This window comes from Balaenoptera borealis (assembly GCF_965194805.1).
Source record: "Balaenoptera borealis genome assembly, chromosome: 7".
Taxonomy (NCBI): domain Eukaryota; kingdom Metazoa; phylum Chordata; class Mammalia; order Artiodactyla; family Balaenopteridae; genus Balaenoptera; species Balaenoptera borealis.
Window position 1 is genome coordinate 56,573,668 of NC_138864.1, and position 21,251 is coordinate 56,594,918.

Below are 21,251 nucleotides of genomic sequence, written 5' to 3' on the forward strand. Positions count from 1 at the left end.
GGCTGTCATACAGAGTAAAGTAAGTCAGAAAGAGAAAAAGAAATATCGTATGTTAACACATATATGTGGAACCTAGAAAAATGGTACAGATAAACTGGTTTGCAGGGCAGAAATAGAGACACAGATGTAGAACACAAATGTATAGACACTAAGTGGGGAAAGTGGCGGGGGGGAGGTTGGTGGTGGGATGAATTGGGAGATTGAGACTGACATATATACACTAATATGTATAAAATGGATAACTAATAAGAACCTGCTTTATAAAATATAAATAAAATAAAATTCAAAAATTCAAAAAAAAAAGAAGGAAGGCTTATCTTCATAACTAGGGGAAAAAAAAGATTTCAATTCTCCCTATATTGATCTATGTAGTTAATAGAGTCCTGATTAAAACCTCATCAGGCCTTTTTACAGAAACTGAAAAATATGTATTTTAAAATGTGTGTGGAAAGCAGAGTACCAAGAATAGCCAAAGAACTTTTGACAAAGAAAAAACAATGTTGGGGAATTCATACTGATTTCAAGATTTATACTCTAAAGCTAGAGTAATAAAGCCAATGAAATACTGGTAAAGGATATCCAAATAGACCAATGGAATAGTCTAGAAATAGAACCACACACATATATGGTTGACCCTTGAACAACATTTGGGTTTGAACTGCTCAGGTCCACCTATAGATGGATTTTTTCAGTAGTAAATACTACAGTACTACATGATCCATAGTTGGTTGAATCTGCAGGTACTGAATCACAGGCAAGGAGGAACCATGCACACTGAGGGCTGACTATAAATTATGCCCAAATTTTGGACTGTGCAAAGGATCAGTTCCCCTAACCCCTGCATTGTTTGAGAGTCCACTGTAGTCAATTGATTCTTTTTTGTTTTTTTGTTTTTTGTACAAATGTACCAAGTTTATTTAATGGATAAAGAATAGTCTTTCTAAGAAACGTTGCTGGAATAATTAGACTTTGAAAAAATGAACTCCACTCTATTTTTAAAAAACTTAAAAATGGATTGCATATCTAAAAGTAAAGCCTAAATTTATAAAACTTCCAGAAGGAAATATGAGAAAAAAATATTTTGACCTTTCATTAGGCTAAGATTTCTTATATATGACACCAAAAGTATGAACCACAAAAGAAAAAGTAGACAAATTGGATTTCATCAAAATATGAAATTTCTTTCCTTGAAAGAGTCTGTTAAGAAAATGAAAGAAAACAAGCCAAAAATCTGGGAGAAAACATTTGAAGAACACCTATCTTATAAAGGATTTATACCCAAAGTATATAAAGAAATCTTTTATCTCAAGAACAAGAAGGCAACCCATTAAAAAAAAATAGAAGGCTTGAACATACATTTTACCAAAGAAAAGATATGAATGGTGTGTTAATTATCTATTATCACATAACAATTTACTAAATAACCTAGTTGCTTAAAATAATGATAAAAAGTTTTCTCAGTTTTTGTAGTTCAAGAAATCAGGAGCATTTTAATTGGTGGTGTTCTGTTTTGTAGCCAAGATGTTGGTGGGGGCTGCAGTCATCTGAAGCCTTAACTGGGGCTTGAGGATCTGCCTTCACAATGGCTCACATGGCTGGCAAGTTGGTGCTGGTTAATGTCAAGAGGCCTGACTTCCTTGTCATGTGGATCTCTCCATAGAGTTTTCTCTTTAGGCTTTTTTTTTTGGCCACTGTGCTTACCAGGCGGCATGTGGGATCTTAGTTCCCGGAACAGGGATCAAACCCACGGCCCCTGCAGTGGAAGTGCAGAGTCTTAACCACTGGACCGCCAGGGAAGTCCCCTCCATAGGGTTTTCTGAATGTTGTCATTATATGGCAGCTGGCTTACAAGTGAGTGAGCCAAGAGCCATCAAGGAGGAAGCAACAGTGGCTTTTATGACTTAGCCTCAGAAGTTACACTATATCATTTTCATGGTATCCTATTTGTTATTTGTTACAAAGCCCTATTAAATTTAGGAGAAATACATAGAGGTGTGAATACCAGTATCTCAGGATCATTTGTGGGGGGGGCAGGGGAGGTGGAGGAGACTTGGATGCTGGCCACTACAGATAGTAAAGAAGCACATGAAAAGAAGTTACACATCTTTAGTCATTAGGCAAGTGCAAATTAAAACCACCAAGACAGAGCAGTACACAGCTACTAGAATGGCTTTTAAAAACCTGACACTACAGAGTCCTAACATGGAAGCAGAGCAACTGGAATACTCATCTGTTGCAGCTGGGAATGTAAAACGGTACAGCCACTTTGCAAAACAGATTGGTAGTTTCTGATAATGTTAACCATACACTAACCGTTTGACCTAACAGTTCTACTCCTAGGTCTTTAAACAAGAGAAACAAAACATATGTCTGCATTAAGGGCTTTATGAGAATGCTTATAGCAGTTTCACTCAAAAATCATTAAAAACTGGAAATAGTCCAAATTCCCATTAACCAGTGATTGGATCATCAAATTGTGGTACATTCATACAGTAGAATCTTACAGTTCAGCAATATGTATTACTTATACATGCCATTATGGTTGAATCTGAAAATCACTATGCTACGTGAAAGGAGCCATACACAAAAGGCTATATACGGTATAATTCCATTTGTACGACATTCTGATAAAAGGAGACTATAGGGACGGAAATCAGATTAGTGGTTGCCAGGGGCTGGGGATAATAAGAAAGAACTGACTGACTATAAAAGGGGCATTGGAAACTTTTGGGAATGATTCTGTATCTTGATTATGATAGTGGTTGTACAGTGATATACATGCATTTGTTGAGATCCATCTGAAAAGAATGAATTTTTCTATAGGATAAATCATACTACAATAAACCTGACTTTTTTAAAAAACAAAGGTAATTTATTTAAGTATTATACTAGTTTCCATACTTAGTTGCTATGAGAAGATTGGGTTTGGATAAATGTCAGGGGAAGGTCTGTTAATTCTGAGGGAAATTACAAGTAAGAAAGCTGTTTGGTTATGGTAAGAGAAATCAGTGATTGCATGGAAGGGGAGGTGTGTTAGTTTCTCCAGTGGTACAGAACCAACAAGATAGATAGATAGATAGACAGACAGACAGACAGACCTAAAGGAATTTACCTATGTAATTGTGGAGGCTTGGTAAGTCCAAAATCTGTTTGGGGAGGCCAGCAGGCGACAGACTCAGGAGAGTTGCAGTTCAAGTCCAAAGGCAGTCTGCTGGAGAACCAGGAAGAGCTGATGTTGCTCCAAAGGCAGACTGCTAGAGAATTCCCTCTTGCTTGAGGGAGATCAGCCTTTTGCTCGCTTCAGTGACAGAACTGATTCAACTTCAATTTCAATTGATTGGATGAGGCCCACCTACATTATGGACAACTCGAAGTCCACTGATTTAAATGTAAATCTCACCCTAAAACACTCTTACAGTAATATCCAGAATACTACTTGACTAAATATCTAGGCACTGTGTCCCAATCCAGTTGACATAAAATTAACTATCATAAGAAGGGGATTGATTGACCGGAAAGGGGCATAAAGAACCTTTTGAAGTGATAAAAATGTTCTATGGTGGTTATACAGGTGTATACATTTATCAAAACTCATCAAGTTATAAACTTAAGATTTGTGCATTGTATTGCATGTAAATTAAACGAAAAGAAAGAAAATCCAAAAGGGATGCTGGGCAGCTATGTCATGACATGTCACATATCATACAGAGTAGTATATGTGAGTGTGTGTATGTGTGTATGAGAAGGAGTGTGTGTGTGTGTGTGTGTGTGTGTGTGTGTGTGTAAGGGCTGGTAGATAAGTGATGGAGATTTTTCCTGCTGTGACTTTTTCTTCACCATTTGTCTCTCTTTTATTCTTGAACCACCTACACCCATCATAAAGACTCACTGATGCCTTCACTCACCATCATTTTAAAGAATGCATTTACTTTCTCCCCATATCTTTGGAAGTGTGTGGGTTTCTTCTTCTATCTGCTCTTGTTTTCAAATGATTACTGACTAATTAGGCCATTATCTACTCATTACCAGAATAGAGAGTTAAGATGTATGCTTATTCTTACTAAATGACTGAGGAGCTAGGAAGAAACTTAAATTGCATATATTTCTTTTATTAATAAAGGAAATTTAAAAGCTGACATATATAGTTACCATTTTAGTCATACAATTTTGACTTGAAGAGTTCTACATATTTTTTTCTACCCAAATAGACTCAATGTCATCAGAGGACAAAGTAATGAAATCTTGAAGCTTAATAATTGGCCTTTTCACAATTTATCCAAGGGCAAAAGAGAGAACCGTAGTCATTTTAAATGTTGAATAATAGTCTGTATTTCTATTTTTTTAAAAATAAAAACCTTAGTCAAACCAAAGGAAGCAAGGAAATTGCCAACTGAAAAGTAACCAATATTTGCAAAATCAATCTGTAGATTAAGGTGAATATTTTTTATACAAAGTAATCTGCATATTAAATGCACTAAAAATAAACTCTAAGTAATTTTAAAAACATAATAAACAGTATTATTCCAAATGTTTTCAATACATGTTTTTCATTGTTCTCAAATTCTCTGGTCAGGGTGAGGGCATTTAAATGACACCTAAAATCATTCTTGGGAAGAGTCTGATAGTATTGTTTCGGTATTTGAAAGGAAAGAAAATGACATTTGTTTCAAATTATATATAATTATATATATAAGTGCCATTAAATATATAATTATATATATATATATATGTATATATATGTAATGATTATATACCTGTAGAGTAAGAATGACACTTGGTTAGAATTAGGACAGACATACCTAGTACTTGCCATTCTTCCCCTCTAGTTTTCATGGGGGGAGATAGGACCCAGGCCACAGCCTTATGTGTTATGAGCACTAATCTATGATGAAGCCTCTTTTTCTGGCATGAGCTAGGCATCAGACTTCTGTCTCGCAGGTGTAGGGAATACATTTTAAAGGTCCTAAGCGTTCCCTTGAAGCCACACTAGGCTGGAAGTTAGAGAGAATATCCCCTCCTATCCCCAAAGAAAGCTGAAGTGGAGACTCAAGGCAAGGGTCTCTCAAAAATTATTTTTAACAATATCCATTCCTTCCTGTCTCTGCCCTCTCTTTATATCCTCCTTGGCCTGAGGGATCCAGAGTCCCAGAATAAGTTCTCAGTACCATTTCTTATTCTTTGGGTCTGTCTGCCCCTATATACACATATGCATACATTTCCTTTCCTTTTTTCTATTCACTGATACTGTACAGGTTATTTTCGCTTGTCCAAGTCCACACTAAAGCAGAAATACTACCAAAATAAGTTCAAAATTTAGAGGACCAGAGACAAATTTGAATGCATGCCTGTAGAGCTACTTTTTTTTTTCAGGATGAGATAAAACTGGATCCAGGGTAAGGGAGAGAGGGGTGACTTAGATATTTTTCTTAGAGAAGAGTAAACAAATGTGATTCCTCAAAGTAAGAGGGAGCAGAAGGGTTTTCTACTCCAGTGACCAGGGGGTGCAATGGAAGGGATGCTGTACCCAGCTGTCCTTGGTATCGCTGTCCCACTTGTATTCCCTATAGACAGCCAACAGACTTTGACACTTGCAAGTGTCTCTGAACAGAGAGGAGGGAGAGAAGTTGTATACTTTGGTGGACATGAGAATATGAAGAGAAGATTTAGCCCTCTGACCAAGATGGAACTCCACAGACCGTGTTAGGAATTTCCCTATTAATTAAGGCAGTGGTAGAGATCCTCCACTATCTCATACACCCACACATAAATCTGTATGCATTTAGCTTTTGGGAAGAACAGAGAGTGTTTAAGTGACAGAAAAAAGAGAACTGCCTGTAGACAATAAAAATATTTAATGTGGGCCTCTACATACACTGGATATGTTAGGTTGTTTTAAAAAGTAATTGAAGTCAATTTTATTTTCTTAAACAACATGCCAGACAATCATTTTATTACTTTGATTTTAGCTGCAATAAATGACAGACAAATTTTGAGCACAGTCTTTTCAAAGGGACATGTCTGAGGGGCTCAGAGAAAATAGAACATCACTGACTCATTCAACACTTAATAAATAAGTACTTGCACTGAGTATTGAGTATCAGGTACTCGTCTATGTGCACCAGTAAGCATAATCTATAGCTTTTGGTTTCCTGATGCTAACTTTTACTCTTTATGGAAATGGTTCTTAAACTTTGGCAGGCATCAGAATTACTTAGAGAGCTTGTTAAAACACAGATCTCTGGGTCCCATTCCCAGAGTTTCAGATTCAGAAGAGTTGGGATAGAGACTAAAAATCTGCATTTCTAACAAGTTTTCATGTGACACTGATGCTGCTGGTCTGGGAACTACTCTTTGAAAATCACGGACCTATAGATTATCCTTAATTTAATAGGGGAAAATATTTAAAAAATGTTGTTAATCGCAAATTAAGATTTTCTTAAATGGATAATTATCTCTCATGACTTTAATGATGGTTAGAATGTATTTTGTTCTCATAATAATGGAAAAACAGCACAAAGTATGACAAAGCCCAATAAAGAAAGAGTTTTCCTCTCACCACTATAGACAGATAGTTTTTTATGACCTTTAAGCAATTCATTGGAAGAAGTCTAAACAACACTGGGCCCTAAATACGAAATAATGCACCAGTCCAAATAAGTGCTAAAGGATTGCCAAGTTGGAAGCCAAGGTGCCATTTGTTTTTCTTATGCAGCCCACCACTACTTCTAATTATGATCAAAATATTTATATATAAATAACTAGATTAAAAGGAGATACTGCTTATCTTGCACTTAGGCTTATTTTGATAATACTGAAAGCATGACCATTGACATGGTTTAAAAATTTGCAGCTTTAGTTTTGTCTGGCCAAATATTTTGATGAAGTTAGAATTTAGTCTAAAAGTCATGGACTGGCAAGAACAATGTGGTTTGTGAGACCAGATTGGGAGTTTTATCCAATTTGGGTAGAAGTCTGTAGTGACTTTCAGAGTTGGCATTAGAATTCTATTCAACTAAATTCTTTCCTTATCACCTGTATCTAGCCAATCTCCAAGTTCTCTCTAATTTTCCTTGTAGCAGTAACTCTTATTCCCTCCCTTTGTACTTTTGTGTAAATCTTTATTTCCTCACGAAAATTCTCTAAGCTCATTTCACTGATCCCTCTTTGTCATAATTTGAAATGCTCCCCTATTGTACCTTAGACCAATACAAACCATCCCAATATAAACATTTCTCTCTACACTGGCTCCCTCTCCTCTGCCATTATAAATGTGCAAATCTCTCCCATTCAAAAACAGTTTATTTAACCAATCTCCTCCTATTGAATACTAAAGTTGTTGACCATTGTTTTATATTTGGTATCATTTCTTGCTCATTCTTTTTCTCATTGAACATAGAGCTATGATTGTGGCACATTCTTGGATGGGATTATATCCACCTAGTAAAACTATAGTTTAAATCTTGACATGGAAAAAATGTTTGAAATGTTTTCGAAGAAAAAATATCTTTATACCATACTATTAATAGCATATTTCTTTCTTAGTTACAAACACACGCACACATAATGTATGGCAACGGTCAACTCTGAGTGGTTGGATTGGAGTAATATTTATTTTAATTTTAATGTCAAGGTATTTTTGGATGTTTTACAACAAATATGTGTTATCTGCATAATAAGCTATAAAGTGCATAGAAAAATAAAGTGAAAATATGCCTACATATGAAAGTGATTGCCATTAGGAAGTTGGATTTTCAAATTTTTCTGCTTTTGTATACTTCAGTTTCTTTTACATTAGCACTAAATAGTATTTAAATTTATTGTTAAATGGCATTTAATAGAATTAAATATTTAACATTATTAAGTGGTATTTATATTTAGTATTAGAGGGGATAAAATTAATGTTTAATTAAAAATTATATTTAGTTTATGTTAGTATATTCCAAACCATGTATAGTTCCAGTAATACCACTTCTCCGTGCAAAAACTTCAGGGCTTGCTTTTTCCTAGTAACCAAAGTTCAAACTTCTTAGTCAGGAAAGCAGGCTTTCCATAGACTAGGACCTGTAGGTTACTTTTTTTCATTATACAATGCTGCATCTCAACAAGATTTCAATGTTCTTGGATGGAATCCCCACCCTTTTCTCCTTTACTCTTCCCTTACCTCTCCATGATCTTGCTTTTCTGCATGTCTACACTTACCTTTCCTGCAAGGCCTAGGCCAAATGCTATCCTCCATGGACTGCTCCAGTCTAGTTACAGCATCTGAGTGCACTTAACATTTTGTTTTTCATTTTTAAGTTCCGTTCACTTCTTCCTGTGTAGTGTTTCTGCACATATATTAGCTCCTCAACTTTATTTATTGCACCTTTTTTTGGTTCATAAGGACATAGTTAAACTAGTAAAACTAATTAACTTAGTAAAAATCTATCCTCATAAAACATATGATCAGTCATTTATGGAATGAAAAACAGATCTGCCTATGAATCCAGCCTTGGCCACCTACTGGCTGCGTTCATTTATACACGGTGCTTAACCTCTATGTGCCTTGTTTTCCTTATTTGAAAAATTGACAGAAATGGTATTTAGTATCGCTGAGGAGTAAGACAATTATATAAATAACACATCATTAGAGTACAAAATATCTGCTATACCATCAAATGCAATGGTTTAGCTAAAAAGATTGTTTCTCTACCAGGGTTCAGTTGAGGAGAGCAGTTCTTGGCTGAAGCGGAAGCTCTGAATATTTCAGCACAGGGTTTCCTTTGCCAAGACACCTCCAATTGTCGAGATAGCAAAAACATGGAAAGGGGAAGTGAGATCCTGGGTTCCTCTCGCATCTGCCCCACTGGCCAACATTTAGTCCTGTAACCACATTTAGCTGCAAAGGAGTCTGGGTAGTTAAGTCTCAGCTGTGTGCTCTATTCAGACTCAGGGTATGAGTCCTGTTGCTAAAGAGGGAAGGGAAGAATGGGGCCAAACAACACTCATAACAAAATCAGTATTCTGAGCCTGAAAGACTGTAGCCCAAACCCAACTGGGATGAATCCTCAAAAACAAAGGCCTTGTTAAACCTCCTGATAGCTTCCATCTGATCTCTCCAGTGAAACCCTTTTATCTATAGTATGCTACACATATCCTTTCCTTCAAACTATTAAAACTCCTTAAGGACAGGAAATCTGTCTGCATATCTTATTTAACTTTCAGTGTGCTCCCTCATCTGCTTTAGTTTTTCCACTAGATTAAATAAAGGAAAATCACAACACAAGGGTACTCCATAAGTTTCACTTGTTTAAATATGGCTCTGGAGAATGTGCAGTTGAAGATTATGAACATGTTATGTTTGTATCAAGGTGATGGTAGAGGCCTTTGTCTGCTAGAAAAAGCCCAATTTCTCTTTTAGCTAATTTTTCAGTTTTTGTAATTAGGATATTCCTTCTGCTTTCACCATTGGGCGGCTATTGAAGGGAAATAGAGGAATTAGGATGGCCTCACATCTTTATCATTGGCTCTACAGTTTTCCAGAAGTAGTAGCTTTTTGGAATTATGTAATGTCCTCTACCAATGACCATGTATGAATGTTATTACATTTCCTTGTGTGACAATATACTATTGTCTGGCAGTGCTGAGAGTCATGTAGCACACAATAAGAAATAAAGAAGCATTCTGTGCATACTTAGATCTTTACATTTTTATTTTAAAACATAGAATTTCATATTGGTTAACACCTACTTTTAAACAGAATGATGCATTAATTAAATGCCTTGTCATAACTGTTATAAGCTCTGTTATAAAAATAAACATCTCACAACAAACTACAGTGTCAGCTCTTTAATAAATACATAAACCAAAGTTAGTAGTCAATCAGAATTATATGAACAGGCTCATAGTATACAATGTGAAATTATCATATTCCCCAATCTTCTATGTCATTTAAGGCAATTTAAATTTATGTATAATTCAAAGCCAGAAATAATAAGAAACTTGCTTAATGAGAAATAGTTTCTTTCTTAGAACTATTTTATATTCAAATATTTTAATTTAAAAATACACTCTATATTAAAAAAATTTTTTTTACAAAGGCAGGACTTAAATGAAACACATAGGTTATATTACTGAAATTTAAAAACATTTCTAATTTTTTTGCAGACATTTAAAAAACTTTAATGAAGTAGCTGGTAAATGTAAAGTGGTTTTAAAGTTATGTTAAATATACACCAAATGAATTTCTATATTAATATGTGCAAATTTATATTTTATTTTAATTTAGAATTAAAATATTTTATATTCAATATTAATAAAATCTATGTGCCATACTTATTGTGTGGAATTGTTATCAAAATCACATTTATCTGTTGTACAGTGTAAAGCTAGTAAAGATTTTTTACACAAGTCATACATTTTCCACCCTTGATGACTGCAGTGTTTTGGGTTTTTTTAATTGTTGGATTAGATGATTTTAACTGAAATAGGTTATGGAGGTTAGAAACCTGATTAATAGAGTTAGCTTACAAAGGTAAATTTCTGTGGGAAAGTAATCCAGGTAGATAAAAGAGTAGTGTTATTACTCTCAGATATTTCATTAACAGCTGCCCAGATAGCTGAACAATTGTTTCATATAAGTCAAATAATTTAAATATGCAGTTTTATGACAGTCATTACATGGGCTTAAGGTGAATTTATCAGAGCCAAAGAAAAAAGTCAAACAAAAGAACAGAAATGATAAAGAATAAAAATGTAGGAGAACTTGAAGGGAAAGTTTTCCTACAACACTGATTGGTTATATCATATTTTTCTCCTGTCATTGACATATGACATACAAGATGCTGCAAAACCTAAATATGCAAAATCTAAATCTAAATATGATGGTTTTATGTAATATTTTTCCAGTTAATTCTGTCTAAAAGTGAGATGACCATATGCAAGTATTATTTAGGAAGTAATAGAAAGAATAAAAATTTGTTAACAAACCTTGGAGAAACTCACTCATTCTTGTCAGTTAGGTTAGGGTTCGCTGAAATTGTAGCCACTAGCATAAAGCATAAGTAGGAGGCTGAAAGAGCTTTTATAACCTAAAGGTCTACAGGATCTGAACTCATAATCAGATGGTTAGGCTCCATGTTGAGTTGTATGTGATCCAGATGTACTGAAAACTGACTTCACATGTTATCATAAATGTGTTATTAAATATTTATACAAAAATGAATGTCCTTATACCCATGAACATTTGGTTAAAGATAAATTAGTATAATGTTTATTTAAGCAAAACTTCAAACACTGCATCTAAGAGGTCAACAACTGCAAGATACATTTAGAGATGTTAAATTAAAAAGTGGATGTCTTAGAATTAATGAAATATGAACACGTATAATTAGTTACCCATAATAAATTTACCATTGAGGAATTATAAGAGAAAAGGGAAATGATCTGAAAGAATGCTAGTTTTATATTTCTTTCAAAATATATCTCAGTTTGCATTGCATGAAGTGGAGTTCTTAAGGTCGATATAAATAAGGATAGTTGTAAATTAAATGTTAAGAGTAAATAAAACAATATAATATGCACATGATTGAACTCCCAAGTGGTTGTATTTCACTTGATACTTTTATTAAAATATATAGATCTCAAATCCTTTAAAATTGAAAGAAGTCGAACAGTTGTAAAAATTTAAAATTCTTAGTTTTTAATGAGTCTTTGTTCAGGTGCATAGATTCAAATAAGTTTTAAAATCATTAAGAGATGTATGGAAATGAAGAACTTCATTATACCATTACAGTCAGTTATTTTTCACAATTAGGCTTATTGAGCTTGAAGTTTTAGGGCACTCTCTTAGGAAAAATGAGTAGAAAAGAACAGGAGTAAGGAAAGGAAGGAAAAGCCATTGCGTTTAACTTACTATATCAGGTACCAGGAGGAACATAATTCTAAGGAGAAAAATTTTCATAGTCCATCATAATCATATTTCAACATCTTGTAGATGCCCATTGTCATACATAAGAATATCTTCAATAGAGATTAAGTGTATATTAAAAACATTTGAAGTTTATTCTTTAGTGAAGTGTTGCATCTGATGCATCCACTAATTTTAATTTTGAATTTTGAAAAATTTGCCTCCAGAGAAATCTATTCTGTTTAACCTTAGATTTTTTTTTTTTAATCTTTATAAACCAAAGCTAAATTAAACATTTAGGACATAATCAGAGTTTTAGTGAATTTCTGAGTCTTTCAGAGAATGTCTGAGACTTCATAAATATTAATAAATTAAAAAAAAAAGATATCAGATGCTTATAAATGCATGTACACTGCAGTGTAAAGATATCCCCAGAGAAGTAAAATGCATACAGTTATATTGTAGTGCATATATGGCACATTTCTAAATCATGAAATACTTTAGGGCACAGAAATGCTGTCGTACCAAAAGTGTTGTTGAAGTTCTTAACTTTGTTAATCATTTAAAGTTTCATAACTTGTATTTACTATCAGTGAATCTCAAAAGGCCCCTGTGTTCATATTAGTTGAAAATAGGCTTTATTTACATAAATTATTTAATCTAAGAATACCCTGTTTTCCCTTAACTTTTAATTAATTCTAGCTAGTCAAATATTAATTCTTTTCTCACAAGGAAAATGTCAATTATTCAAGTAAATATAAGCTCTAAAATCTTTTAAGAATTAGACCTTTAAGTAAAAAAGGAAAGCACAAGACATCACAAGCATAACTGCAGTCATCATCTAGCATTGAACTGCCTATCAGAAAGTTTGTCCCTTCCTATGAGAAGAGCCTTGTTCCACTATAAATTAGTGCAAACTAGTGAGAGTGTCAAAATATATATCCCTTTATTTTAAGAATTTCATTTTATTATGCTATTTTGGATAACTCAGCCCTCATAGAAATTAGCTTATGAACATCATAATGTTTTAAAATTTTAAAATTTTCAGCATTTCAATGAATGGATATTTTCCACTTTCTCCTTTTTGAGGGCTGTCAAGTATCCATTTATTTTCTTTTTTAAAAAGGATGCTGTGACAGGCATGCTGCAAAAAGAAGTTTTGCATTATCCTTGGTGATCAAAGGTATTTTACACAAGTGAGTCACAGTACTGGATTCTGTCAATGCCGCTGATTTCTCATTTGGGGAAAGAAATACAGTTCAACCTAGCATCATAATTGCTTGGCTGCAGGGGACGGCTGATGGAGTTACTGTGTTTGTTGGCTGCAGAACAACTTATTATATGTTTTTAAATCCTCTTTAGGGTAGAATATGGAGTGGGATTTAGTCTTCATCGAAATGCAAATATCTGGCACTTTAACTCAAGTGCTGGAAGACAGAAAGTCTGGGAAGCTGATTATAAGAAGACATTTTAAAGGAATTTAAAATAAATTCCTTAGTTGTCATAGGCAAAGCTCTGTACTGCATACAGGACTGTTGGACTTTTAGCCAATAAAATCAGACTGAATAAGTCTGTAAGGATATGGTAATTGTGATGAAGTTCCTGTTGGGGAGGATAAAAGTTCATGGCCTCTGTATCAAGCTCTCTGGCTGAGCACTGAGCACTGCACAACTCCAGGGGGCGCCGTTCACACAGGCTATGGTGTGAATGGACTTCCCTCTAGTTAGGCTATTTTGCAGTCTCTTAGAAGCTGATTAGCAGATAGACTGGAAGCCAACCATGGACAATTCTGTTTGAATTACTTTTTTCTGCTTTGTTTTGAAATTTTCTTATACTTAAGACTTCAGTAAATCACATCTAAAAATACTTGCCAATTGATTATTTTAAAGATTCAAGAGGTAGTATGACATTGTTCAATGAACACTGGCCTGGCAATAAGAAAAAAGTTCTCTTTGATTGTTGCTACTTGGTCACTTAGGGGTTTTTGAGAAGTCATTTAAACTTGCTGAGCCTCAGTTCTCTGACTAACTACAAGAGTGAATGAGCTTATTTCTAAGATACTGTCTATCCTCCTCCAATTGTGTACTTTTAGAATTCTGGTGAGTAGGGTTGAGGTGATTCAAAGAAAGAATGTCCTTAGACTGCATTGAAGGGCAAAAAGAATATAGCTTAATTTAGCTTTTAATTTGAAAAATGCTATTATCTACTTGGAATAAATATTGGAGAAGACTCAAAAGTGTGGCGCTTTGCTTAGAAACTTTGCAGAGTTTCTAAATATCTCGTGAATTTCAACCTGATGATTAGACAAATGAAATGGTGAAATAATCCATCCAGTTTACCAGGTAAGAAGATATAAAACTCCACATCTGCACACAACGAAGCTGTTCAAATTTTGATGTTACTTGAAGTGTCCCTTATTAAATGTTCAGCTTTTAAAAGTATTCTAATAAAGTGACGTTGTATTATTATTAGGTTTTATGGCAGTAGTAACTTAGCACTTATTTAATCCAGTCATCTGTGACATTATATAAACTTATCCTGTAAGAAAGAAAACCAAAATATAAAGGCAAAGAGGAAAGAATGTTAGAATTAGTATCCATCTTGTAAAGGAAGAAAACAAACACACATGCATAAAACTAGTTTCGAAAGCAATATCCCTCAAGGTTAAGGTTTTATCTGTTCATCTCTTGAATGAGTGAAACACTAATCATTTACTCATCTATCTGTTCTTGTCTATTCACTGCCAATTGTTGAAGTGTTTGGCAACATTAGTATAATTGCCTTATTATTTTTTCATCTGCATGTTTGGTGCAGGGATTACTGTACCCTTGTAGAGACACAATGCCAAAACTATCTTCACAGCATTGTCTCTCTGGGAAGTGTAGAAATGGTGGGTACCTGTAAAGTGTAATCAGTGCTCTTCAGATGATCTACATTCTATGCTGATCTAAATAAGTTATATATTACAGTAAAGTGCTACAATGACACTAGTATCAAACAGTAGTAAGACACATTTTTCTCTGAAGAATTCAGCAGCAGTGTGAGTCACATGATGATGAGGATGCTTGTCAGTCTTCATTCGAGTGGACAACCAGCAACTGGCATGATCTAGGAAATTTATCTCCTCCTGTGACTTATAAAATTATTATTTTATAATAATAATTTTTAGGAGCGATCATTAAAAATCCAGTTTCCCATAAAGTACTTTTTAATCTTTTTAGAAGTTGCACCTGAAAGTTTCATGAGCGTTTAATTTGCTAATGTCCATTTTTATTTCTTCAGGTTTCTCACGTCGGTAGGTTACTGCTCTTGTGCAAACGCCTTGCAGAATCAACTTGTCCTTGATGGAGAGGAAATATTATCATTAATTAAGTGCCTAAATATTGAAAGTAGACAATAACATACTGAAAGTATTTCTTTTTTAGAATTCACTGACCTTTTTTGAGGCTGACACCCTGTAATCTGCCGAGGACTTAATTTTATTACTATTCCATTGTAGTATCACCTGTCTAATGATAAGGACTTTAAGCAACCCAATCAAGAATGTAACTATGAAGATGATGAAAAATATCCTCAAATAGCTTGGGCTAGAGAAACATTCTGTAAAGAAACAAACAAATAAATGGTTTAAAAAACTGGAATGAGTAAATCAAAGGGTTCTAACAATAATGTTAGAAGTAAATAATGTTCATCATCTCAGTAGGATCAGAGATATTTGCAAATCTACATTTTCAAAATAGAGGACTGCCATTATTGTTGATTCAAGAAGTAAACTAATTATTATTACACATTTATTATTAAAATCTTTTCAACAGAAAACTGTCCTTTGGAGAATAGCCACAATTAAGGTATTCAATAAGATTATTTCTTTGCAGCTTGATTCTTTATTTGTACTAACTGGAATATGTCCAAATCCCTTAACCAAATATAACTTTATCCATGACAGAGAGAGGGACAGTTTTTTTGGTGTGGTGTGGATCACTAAGTGGAAAATAGGATTTAAAAAATTATTTAACAGCTCCGTGCATTAACGTATGTTTTTCTTGTTATGCTTACTCCTCATTTGTTACACATCAGTAATGGAAAATAAAGTAAACATCTGCAGAAGCTAAAATCAGTACTACTCTAATAGATGAATAAATATTTCCTTTGAAACTGCAGTGTAAGTTTTCGTTATTATTACACATAGCTTCTCCAGGAAATGGGAGTGTGTAATTTGGGACAATACCCAAATCTCTTTCCTCAATTGTTATTAATTTATTTTTTACTTGTCTGTTAACCAAATCTATCCTATTTTGCTTCTAAAAATTCCGCTTTTTGTTTTTTCAAGAACAGATAATTACTAGCTGGAAAAGGAAATGCTGCATTAAGAGGAGGGGCATTCTAGGTCTCTGTTTTAGCCCTAGACCTTTGGCAAAGTCTAGTTGGAAAGTCTGCAGGCTCTGTGGCTGCCAGAGGTATTACCCTAATCTAAGAGGAACATGGTTGCATAATACACAAGTACTCCACAGAACTCACCAGCTGCCCCACACTCACAAAATTACCTCCTGGCCTAAAGAAGCATGTGTTTTCCGCGCATCCTCCAGACTTTGGGGACTTCACCTAACTGTCTGAAGGTCTCCTTGAGAATGCCTTTTGGGAGGGGACCTGCCAAGGCTTAGAAGAACAGTCAGTCATGAGTGATTTGTGTCTGAAATCCCAGGGATGACCAAGCATTGCTCTGAATACGCCAAGAATTCAGTAACAAGGGCTCTTCTCTAAGTGGGAAGACTTAGAGCCAGTTTTCTCTTGGTCATAATGATAAGGTTCCTTGAAAGGAATGCTAAAAGGAGGCTGGAGGACTACTAACTGGAATAGAAGCACCAAATGCAAGTGCAAGTCTCCCTTTGTTATGGTCTCACACGCAGAGAGAATCCAAGATGCTCTATTCAAAAGTGGTACCCTTGGTGGTGCCCAGGTTTGTGACATGCACGCCTTTCATTTCCCTTGGCTGGCTTAGAATACTTAATCAGCTAAGGTGGCACATGGCTTGATCTCACTTAATGGCTTCTTGCCTAGTAGGAGCTTAGCCAGAAAGACCAAAAGAATACCCTTTAAGTGTGATCAAGTGGATAGATAATAGAGGTGGCTAACAAATGCCCTTTCCCTCTCCTTGCACAATAGTTGTGAAGGAGAGGGTAGCCCCCTAGCTACTAATACATTTTACAAATATTTCTAATGGGTTAGGATGGAGGACATTTTTGGGGCTCAAATCTGCATGCATTTTTAAATTTGGAGAGCCAAAAATTTAGCCCTGGCCATGCCTCTTTTCTTAGTTTAGGTCAAGCAAGGACTTTTCCTAAGGAGCTTTAAGGGAATAGTTTTTGTAACCACACTTAGGTCAGAATAGGTTTGTTTCCTTAACATAATAAATTACATGTTGACAATAAGGGCTCTATTTATTAGAAAAGGCACTTGGCTTTGGGGTGTGATTGCTGCAGCCCCAGCTGGCAGCACATGGGCTCTTTTCAAAGCCAAATTTATTATGGGCTAAGGTTAGTGTGGATGTGAGGGGAGAGGGAAACAAAACTATGGAGAAAGTTTATTCTCCTGTGCAATCTCTCTAAGACCTGGAATTATTCTTACAGGTTAGAGGAAAGACTAGAGATAGGAGTAGCAGTAGGAACATTTTCAATGAATACATAATTTCCAGCTTCATTTCTAATTCTTATATAGTTTAACACCTTAAACCTGAACAAAATGGGGTGCTGGCTTTTGGGTTCTAATGAACTTTTGTCCAAAATGATCTTTGAACACAGCTTTCACATGTTTCTTCCATTCATATATCATCTTTTAACTGAAAAATTTTTTCATGTTCACTGGCTCATTTAATCCACACAACTCTTTGAGATTGGTATTATTATCTCCATTTTACAGATGAGGAAACTGAGGCTCAGTGAAACTTTGTAAGAGGGCTGATATTTCTTAGCTACTAGTGTCAGGAGACATGTCTTAAGCTAAGGTCTTCAGATTAAAATTTCCATACCCTTTCCATTGTGCCATCTTTATATTCATTCACCCCTAAATTGTATTTATATCAGAATGAAAATTATCAGGGAGGAATGGCCCTTTTGAAGTTATGTACTTTGCAAAAGCAGATCATTGCTACTTAGAATTTTTTGGCGTCACCTGAAACATGAAAGTAAATGTTCGTTTGACATGAGGAAGGTTATAACTGGAAGCAAGTTTGGATTGTGAAGGGTAATGATGGCTCCATAGACCTTGTCTCTAAGGGTGAAATGGACTCTATCTAGGAGAATCCTATTCTTGGCTCACTGAGGTCTCTCTAGAAAATCTGTTTGGTATACTTCCATGGAGGTGCACAGCATGCGAATTTAGCTGGGTAGTTGAGATGGTAGTTTCATTGTTAGGAGGGAGATCTAACAATTCAGCCATACCATGGCAAATATCCTCAGCTGGTTTTATAGAGCACTATTTCTTGGAGGTTGAAAACATTGAAGCAGTTAGTTCTTTCTTTAGGATGGTAGATTATGAGCCTTATTGGGGAATATGATTCTCTACAGATACTCTTCAGTACTTTGATTATTAACCTTTTGTTTACCTGATGTTTGGTCCACGTAATGCTGTTCCTTGAGAGTACATGAGGTTTTACACCGATCAAGTATAGCTTGAGACAGATTGTGAGGGTGAAGGCATTGCACACAATTCCTGTAAGGGGAAACAGAAGTAAAAACATTTAATTTTTTAAAAGGTTGTAGCCTGTAGTATGTTCTGTAAAAAATAAAATAAAATAGGGTACTGCTTTAGGACAGCAGAATTGTAAAACTGGGAAAGAAAACTATGACGTTTATTTGTAATCTTGGCTGAATTTAATACCATGGCAAAGTTACATTCTAACCACTTAAAATATTTTAATGTATAAAATCAACATAATGATTTTTCTGTACTGAGAAGAAAATCTCTAGGAAATGAATAAGATACTCTCACTGCAAAATCAAAAACAAAACCAACTAGCACAGATGTTTTAGAAGATGAATATTATGATACTACTAGAAAAATTTAGCAATGAACATACAGTTCAAATTTTGGTTGGGTTCATTAGAAATACCTCCATCACACCATCATTATCTTCCTAGTGAGTTACATAACCTACAATGCATAATTTAAAAAATTTTACTTGAGAATGTCTTTTTAAAAATTGAATAAAACAAATTGTAAGGCACAGTGATATTCTGAGTAGTGGTCTTTGAGCAGGACTCAAATTGTTATTGGAAAATTAATTATTGGCACAAAACAACAATGCCACCATTATTTAACATCACCTTTCACTTATCCATCACTTCTTTCTAGAGTGCTTCATAGCCACCACTCTTTATCTTTAAAAGAATAAAAATAAAACAATAATAACAGCTAACATTTGTTCTATGATTACTATGCACCAAGTACAAAGGTTTAGGTATTTTTTGCATGAACATCTAATTTATTTCACAGAATTATACCACGGTATTATTATTATCCTCACTTTTAATATCACGAAACTGAGGCACAAAGAATTTAAAAAATCTTGCCCTAGATCAAACAGCTAATTAATAGTAAGTTGGGAAGCAGGCAGCCCCTAAATCATCACATCGTACATCTTAAACTTACACGAGGTTATATGCCAATTATATCTCAAAAAAGCTGGGGAAAAAAACCGCAATGAACCTTTATGAACACTGAATATTATTCTTTAAAAAAAAAAAACCTATTTCAAAAAAGACAGTGAATACCTAGATAAATTCTCATGCATGGCCAAAGATTGGAATCTAAGTCTTCTAATTCCTAAATTCCTCATTCAGTTCTTTTTTAGCGTGATGATAACAATTTATCTGGAGAAGATCTGGCAACTTTTAGGTTAAGGTAGGCAAAATAGAAAAGGTCAAACATGAATATATTGAAGGACTGCTTTATGTATGTTTGGAATCAGGAAACACATACCAGTTTTCATTGCAGGCTGTGTGACATGTGGGACAATGTTCACAGAAGCGGCCGATGCTCCTGGGATCGGTGCACTCACACCTGCCACATACACATGTGCCTCTTCCACTACACACTTGGCCTTTTGGATTGACACAGTGCTGGGCAGATGCTGATGGGCACTGGCACCGATCCCCTTCCCAGCCCCTGAAGCACTGGCATTTGCCTGCCTCACACTCTCCATGCCCTGCAACAGAGACACTCCAAGACCTAAGTTATTGAGGTCACTGACTTTGTGAAGCATTTCCAAACATGAATTCCCCTTCCATCTCCATGGAGACACACTGACAGTCAAGTGAATAGAAACAGCATCACTTTCTATTTGTGTGACATAAACAATGCCAGGACTTAGGAGTGTCTATTTTCAAAGCTGTTCTATTGTAGATAATCTCCCCATGCTAATCTACTGTGCTGACAATTGTGAATTCTGCCCTGCCGCAGTGGCTGCCCAACTACCTGAAGGTCGCTGTACATTCAGTTTTAAATTAAAAAAACACAAATAAAAAGAAGCTACAGAGGCTGACGTAATGTTGTCTGATTTGAAATTTGAAAAACAGGGGTATTTTATGAATAGCTTCCATAATTTTTTCTCTTAGTCACTCATTATTGCTCAGGGCCTGGGATAACTTTGAAGGTCTATTTGGCAAACCCTTTTAAGTGCTTCAGTTCTGCTAGTGCCTTGTTTAAAGATAAGATCTCTGGGGAAGTTGAAGTAATCCTTTCACATCTTCAACACATTATTTAGCAGGTTTGTGGGGCATGTCTTAAAGTATGCTGTGAGGTGTTATTAGGTGGTAAATGAGAGAAAGCAAGAAAGAAAGCAAGGTGGTATGTGTGTGCATGTTGTAGTTGAGGAAGAACACTGATTATACTCAGTTAAGTGGATTTTAGCCTGCAGGAAGTATCCAAGATTTAATATGCTAATGTGAACTAGAAATCATCAAGAGAGGGTAAATTTTCAGGGCTGTAAAATGTTTTTCAAGTTTATCTGGCCAAAGACTTTCCCTTCCTTCTTCTTTCCTTCCTTTCTCCTCTTTCCCTCTCTCTTTCCTCCCTCCTCCTCCTCTTCCTCCTTTCCTTCCTTCCCTCGATTCCTGGCTTCCTCCCTCCTTCCTTTTATTGTGGAGCACCTCACAGGGTAACTGTTCCATAGCATCTACTGTTGGATCAGCTCAATTTGTTAAATGTAAAACTAATGATATCCAGGCCAAACAAATGCCTGCCAGACCCGGTTCCCTGTATATGGGCTGCATGCCTAATCCTAGCCAGCAGATCTGTGATCATGTGTTTTTATTCTCAAAGGACACTAGTGAAGAAAATGCTTGTCAGCCTACAGTTTGCATTTATA

The 21,251-nt window shown here is 35.1% G+C and overlaps 1 protein-coding gene and 1 long non-coding RNA gene across 6 annotated transcripts in view; one reads left to right on the forward strand and one right to left on the reverse strand.

Moving 5' to 3' along the window:
• The window catches only part of LOC309631771, a 253,878-nt gene that overhangs the window by 159,027 nt on the left and 73,600 nt on the right, over window positions 1-21,251 (forward strand). The window lies entirely within an intron of this gene.
• ITGB8 (integrin subunit beta 8) overlaps window positions 9,671-21,251 on the reverse strand; it is a 93,914-nt gene continuing 82,333 nt past the window's right edge. For 2 of the 4 annotated variants that reach the window (XM_082398311.1, XM_082398313.1), the window contains 4 exons: window positions 19,865-20,090; window positions 18,489-18,595; window positions 15,324-15,487; window positions 9,671-15,227 (listed from right to left, as the gene is read on the reverse strand). In XM_082398311.1, the coding sequence (XP_082254437.1) occupies window positions 15,105-15,227; window positions 15,324-15,487; window positions 18,489-18,595; window positions 19,865-20,090 (620 nt within the window). In that variant the 3' untranslated portion in view covers window positions 9,671-15,104. The other 2 variants (XM_082398312.1, XM_082398314.1) reach the window with 2 other exon arrangements.